Consider the following 5,000-nt stretch of genomic DNA (forward strand, 5'->3'; position numbering starts at 1 on the left):
CGAAGACATGCATGGCTTAATCTTTGAGACAAGCATATGACTACTGGCAGGATCAACCAGGTAGCTGCCGGCGGGGTCCCGGGGGGACGACCGATGGCAGCTCGGGCAGGGCTCGCGCGAGCCGCCCGAATTCGTAACCTTCCATTTCTCTCCCTCTCGACGGCGGCCAAGGGCCCGGCCGGGTGGGCGACGGGGGTGCGTGCAGGGGAGCGGGGCAGGGGGACGCTCCGGTAGTGCTCGCCCGGCGGGCGTCGGGACGGTGCCTTCACCCGTTTCGCCAGAATCATGGGCTCACAGGGGGCTTGGCCGGTCCGAAGATCGAGGCAAGCTACAACCCCACGGGACACCAAGCTCCAGTCCACGGCAGAGAAGGACGTGTCCGCGAGGCGCGGGCGATCGGGCTCCCTTCTGTTTCCCTCTCGTGCGTTGCGATCCCGTGCTTCCTGGCCGGACCGCGTGGGCCGTCGGTCTCTCCGGCGTTCTCTACCAACCGACTACCCCCGGCCGGCGGGCGCGGGGGGCGTACGTTGCGGCTATGGGGCGCAGCCCTCTTCCCCAGCCACCTCTCTCCATCCATGCCAACCTTGCCTCGCCTGGCCGCAAGGACCTCCCGGGGTTCCGTGGACGACCGGGGTTCTTCTTGCGGGCCGGTGCGAGGGCCTCATGCCTATAACGTAGTACTACGTGTGTTTTTCACGAGAGTGCTCGATCGCTCGAGACCACTCCCTCATATATCCTGCGGGTGGTCTGACACCCCTCCCCCTAAAACGACGCTACAACACGCGTTTCAATAGGGATTTTCGACCCTCCAGATCGTGCGCCAGTTCCTTTTTCCATTCACGGCGCTGTACAAAATCCTAAACCGGAAGTTGGCCCAAAAATCCGTTTTTTCTCCCGACGAGGGTGTTTTCAGCGGCCGGAGGGACCTTCCCATCGCCCGTCTCCGGCGGAGGGCGTCCGAATCCCGCTGAAGGGCGAAAAGCAGCCGAATTTCCAAGAAACACCCCTTCCCTATATATGTCTCCGGAGACCAAACACCCCTCCCCCAAAACACCCCTTATAACACGCGAGTCAATACGAATTTTACCCCGAATCCAGGCTGACACCGGACGAGAAGGCGTCGCAGCAGCGGAAGCCCGGCCCGGCGGCGGGTGGCCCGGCCGGCCGTGGGCGAACCCCGGACGCCGCGTCCGATGGTGCCCACCCCGGGGACCCTGCTTCCCTCGAAGACCCCGTCTCCGCTGGAAAAAATCCGGTCAGCGGGCCCCCCGGCTCCTTCCCCGCCGTGTCCAGCCGCCCGGTCGAGGAGGGTGCCGCTGCCGGCCCGACCCGCCCGTGGAAAATCGAAGCACGGGCCCTGGCCGCCCCGGCACCCGGCCCACCCCGGGCAAACCCCGGACGCCGCGTCCGATGGTGCCCATCCCGGGGACGCTGCATCCCCGGGTGACCCCGTCTCCGCTGGAAAAAATCCGCCCAGCGGGCCCCCTGCTCCTTCCCCGCCGAGCCCAGCCGCCCGGTCGAGGTGGGTGCCGCTGCCGGCCCGACCCGCCCGTGGAAAATCGAAGGCCGGGCCCTGGCCGCCCCGGCACCCGGCCCACCCCGGGCAAACCCCGGACGCCGCGTCCGATGGTACCCACCCCGGGGACCCTGCGTCCCCGCTTGACCCCCTGGCAGCAGGACGAAAGACCCCTCCCGATAAACACCGCTTACAACACGCAAGTCAATGCGAAATTCACACCGAGGGCGACACCGGACGACCCGACGGCGCAGCGGCGGAGGGCTCGGGCCGCCCTGGGCAAACCGAGGACGGCGAATCCGATGGTGCCCACCGCGGGGAGCCTGCGCCCTCGGACGACCCCGTTCTCGCGGGAAACAGTCCGGCGAGCGGACCCCCGGCCCCTTCCCCCGCTGTCGGCCGATCCGACGGTCAGAATCTCCTGCCGACTCCTGGCTGGGTGAGCGGGGGTGTCGGCTCGGCATGCGGGGCGCTGTCGGCCCGCTGCGTCGAGATCTGCCGGTCGGAATCGTCTGCCGACGCCCGGGTGGGTGAGCGGGAGGGTCGGCTCGGCATGCGGGGCGCTGTCGGCCCGCTGCGTCGAGATCTGCCCGTCACAATCTCCCGCCATCTCCTGCGTGGGTGAGCGGGAGGGTCGGCCCGGCATGCGGGGCGCTCTCGGCCCGCTGCGTCGAGTTCTGCCGGTCGGAATCTCCGGTGAGCAGCCAGAAGTGTTCACATACATTACAAAAAGGTACTGTGCTGCCTCCAAAGAGGTTTAAAATGCATGTGTGTTGTTTGCATTTCATCGCAGTTTGAAAATTTCCTTCCCATGATAATAGCATGAAGTATTAGCATGTTGAATCCCAAAAGAATTGAATTAGAGGTGTGTAATCAAAGTTTCATTGAAGGCAGTTCAGTATTTCAAAAAAAATCATTTCAGAATCAAGCATGAAGTAATGACACACTTTCCGAAAAACTACTGTATTGTGTCCAAAAAGATTTTAATCACACGTTGCAATCAATGGTACCTTTTTTAACAAAAAAAAAAAATAGTTACTGTATTACCACCAAAGAAAAATGTTCTAAGATGTGTCCACCCATCGCGTACAATTACAAATTTCATTCAAATAATCTGCATGTAGTATAATTCACATATCAGCTCCAAAAATCACTGCATTCCCCCTGTATTGTCTTATCAGCATTTCAGTATAGTGTAACAATTTCATTCGAACAGGAAGGGCATGACGTATTACCACATAAAATCCTGGCTGGCCTGGCCATCCTGTCGAAATAAAAATGAAATTATAAATTTAACAAAAAAAAGCCCCCGGCAGACAGAGTCCAATTCCATGGATCTGCCTCCGGGGGCCTGTCGGCATGCTGTTCGGATGTCTCCCGCTCTCAGGCCTCGGACAACTCTTGATTGCAAGAGCGACGCCCTGGCCTCGACGCACGGAGGACTGGCGGCCTGGACATCCTGTCGAAATAAGAATAAAGATAAAGTTTTTATTTCAGAAAAAAAGAAAAGCCCCCGGCAGACACAGCCCAATTCCATGGACCTGCCTCCGGGGCCCTGGCCGACTGGTGTTGGGCTGTGTCCCGCTCACGAGCCCCTGCCGAACCTCGGAGATCAAGAGCGGGTGCCTGGCCTCGACCTACGGGGCCCTGTTGGACTGGTGTTGGGCTGGCTGTCGCTCAGGAGCCCCTGCCCACCTCGGAGAGGAAGAGCAGGTGCCTAACCTCGACGTACGGGGGGCTAGTGGACTGGAGGTGAGCTGTGTCCGGCTCAAGAGCCGCTGCCCACCTCGGAGTTGAAGAGCGGGTGCCTAACCTCGAAGTACGGGGCCCTGTCGGACTGGAGGTGGGCTGGCTGTCGCTCAGGAGCCCCTGCCCACCTCGGAGAGGAAGAGCGGGTGCCTAACCTCGACGTACGGGGGGCTAGTGGACTGGAGGTGAGCTGTGTCCGGCTCAAGAGCCGCTGCCCACCTCGGAGTTGAAGAGCGGGTGCCTAACCTCGAAGTACGGGGCCCTGTCGGACTGGAGGTGGGCTGGCTGTCGCTCAGGAGCCCCTGAAAACGTCGGAGTGGAAGGGCGAGTGCCTGGCCTCGACGTACGGGGGGCTGGCCGACTGGAGGTGGGCTGGCTGTCGCTCAAGAGACCCTGACCACCTCGGAGTTGAAGAGCGGGTGCCTAACCTCGAAGTACGGGGCCCTGCCGGACTGGAGGTGGGCTGGCCTTCGCCCAGGAGCCCCTGCCCACCTCGGAGAGGAAGAGCGGGTGCCTAACCTCCAAGTACGGGGGGGCTGCCGGACTGCTGTTGGCCTGGCTGTCGCTCAGGAGCCGCTGCCGAACTCGGAGTGGAAGAGCGAGTGCCTGGCCTCGACGTACGGGGCCCTGGCCGTCTGGAGTTGGCCAGGGTGTCGATGCCGAGTCGGAGAGGTAGAGCGAGTGCCTGGCCTCGACCTACTGGGGCCTGGCCGTCGCTCAACAGCCCCTGCCGACGTCGGAGAAGTAGTGCGAGTGACTGGCTTCGACGTACGGGGGGCTAGCGGACTGGAGGTGGGCTGGCTGTCGCCCAGGAGCCCCTGCCCACCTCGGAGAGGAAGAGCGGGTGCCCAACCTCGACGTACGGGGGGCTAGTGGACTGGTGTTGGGCTGGGTGTCGCTCACGAGCCCCTGAAAACGCCGGAGTGGAAGGGCTAGTGCCTAACCTCGACGTACGGGGCCCTGGCCGACTGGAGGGGGGCTGGCTGTCGCTCAAGAGCCGCTGCCGACGTCGGAGAAGTAGTTCGAGTGACTGGCTTCGACGTACGGGGGGGCTAGTGGACTGGAGTTGGGCTGGCTGTCGCCCAGGAGCCCCTGCCCACCTCGGAGAGGAAGAGCGGGTGCCCAACCTCGACGTACGGGGGGCTAGTGGACTGGTGTTGGGCTGGCTGTCGCCCAGGAGCCCCTGCCCACCTCGGAGAGGAAGAGCGGGTGCCCAACCTCGACGTACGGGGGGCTAGTGGACTGGTGTTGGGCTGGGTGTCGCTCACGAGCCCCTGAAAACGCCGGAGTGGAAGGGCTAGTGCCTAACCTCGACGTACGGGGCCCTGGCCGACTGGAGGTGGGCTGGCTGTCGCTCAAGAGCCGCTGCCGACGTCGGAGAAGTAGTTCGAGTGACTGGCTTCGACGTACGGGGGGCTAGTGGACTGGAGGTGAGCTGGCTGTCGCTCAGGAGCCCCTGCCGACGTCGGAGAAGTAGTTCGAGTGACTGGCTTCGACGTACGGGGGGGCTAGCGGACTGGTGTTGGGCTGGCTGTCGCTCAGGAGCCCCTGCCCACCTCGGAGAGGAAGAGCGGGTGCCCAACCTCGACGTACGGGGGGCTAGTGGACTGGTGTTGGGCTGGCTGTCGCTCAGGAGCCCCTGAAAACGTCGGAGAAGTAGTGCGAGTGCCTGGCTTCGACGTACGGGGGGGCTAGTGGACTGGAGGTGGGCTGGCTGTCGCTCAAGAGCCGCTGC

General features: G+C 63.0%; 1 protein-coding gene and 1 non-coding gene across 2 annotated transcripts in view; one reads left to right on the top strand and one right to left on the bottom strand.

Annotated features, from left to right (window-relative positions):
• Positions 1-63, bottom strand: part of LOC135159701 (small subunit ribosomal RNA) — a 1,816-nt gene extending 1,753 nt beyond the window's left edge. Inside the window, exon 1 of the ribosomal RNA XR_010298416.1 lies at positions 1-63. This exon is cut by the window's left edge and continues 1,753 nt beyond it. This is a non-coding gene — a ribosomal RNA (small subunit ribosomal RNA).
• Positions 64-1,193: 1,130 nt separating this feature from the next.
• LOC135159699 (uncharacterized) lies at positions 1,194-2,141 on the top strand. The gene has a single exon (XM_064115610.1). The coding sequence runs from the start codon at positions 1,194-1,196 to the stop codon at positions 2,139-2,141; it is 948 nt and encodes a 315-aa protein (XP_063971680.1).
• Positions 2,142-5,000: the final 2,859 nt, after the last annotated feature.

Source organism: Lytechinus pictus, unplaced genomic scaffold, assembly GCF_037042905.1.
Source record: "Lytechinus pictus isolate F3 Inbred unplaced genomic scaffold, Lp3.0 scaffold_308, whole genome shotgun sequence".
In the NCBI taxonomy this organism is placed as follows: domain Eukaryota; kingdom Metazoa; phylum Echinodermata; class Echinoidea; order Temnopleuroida; family Toxopneustidae; genus Lytechinus; species Lytechinus pictus.

Coding starts and splice junctions, on each gene's coding strand:
- LOC135159699 (XM_064115610.1), top strand. CDS start 1,194: ATGGTGCCCACCCCGGGGACCCTGCTTCCCTCGAAGACCCCGTCTCCG.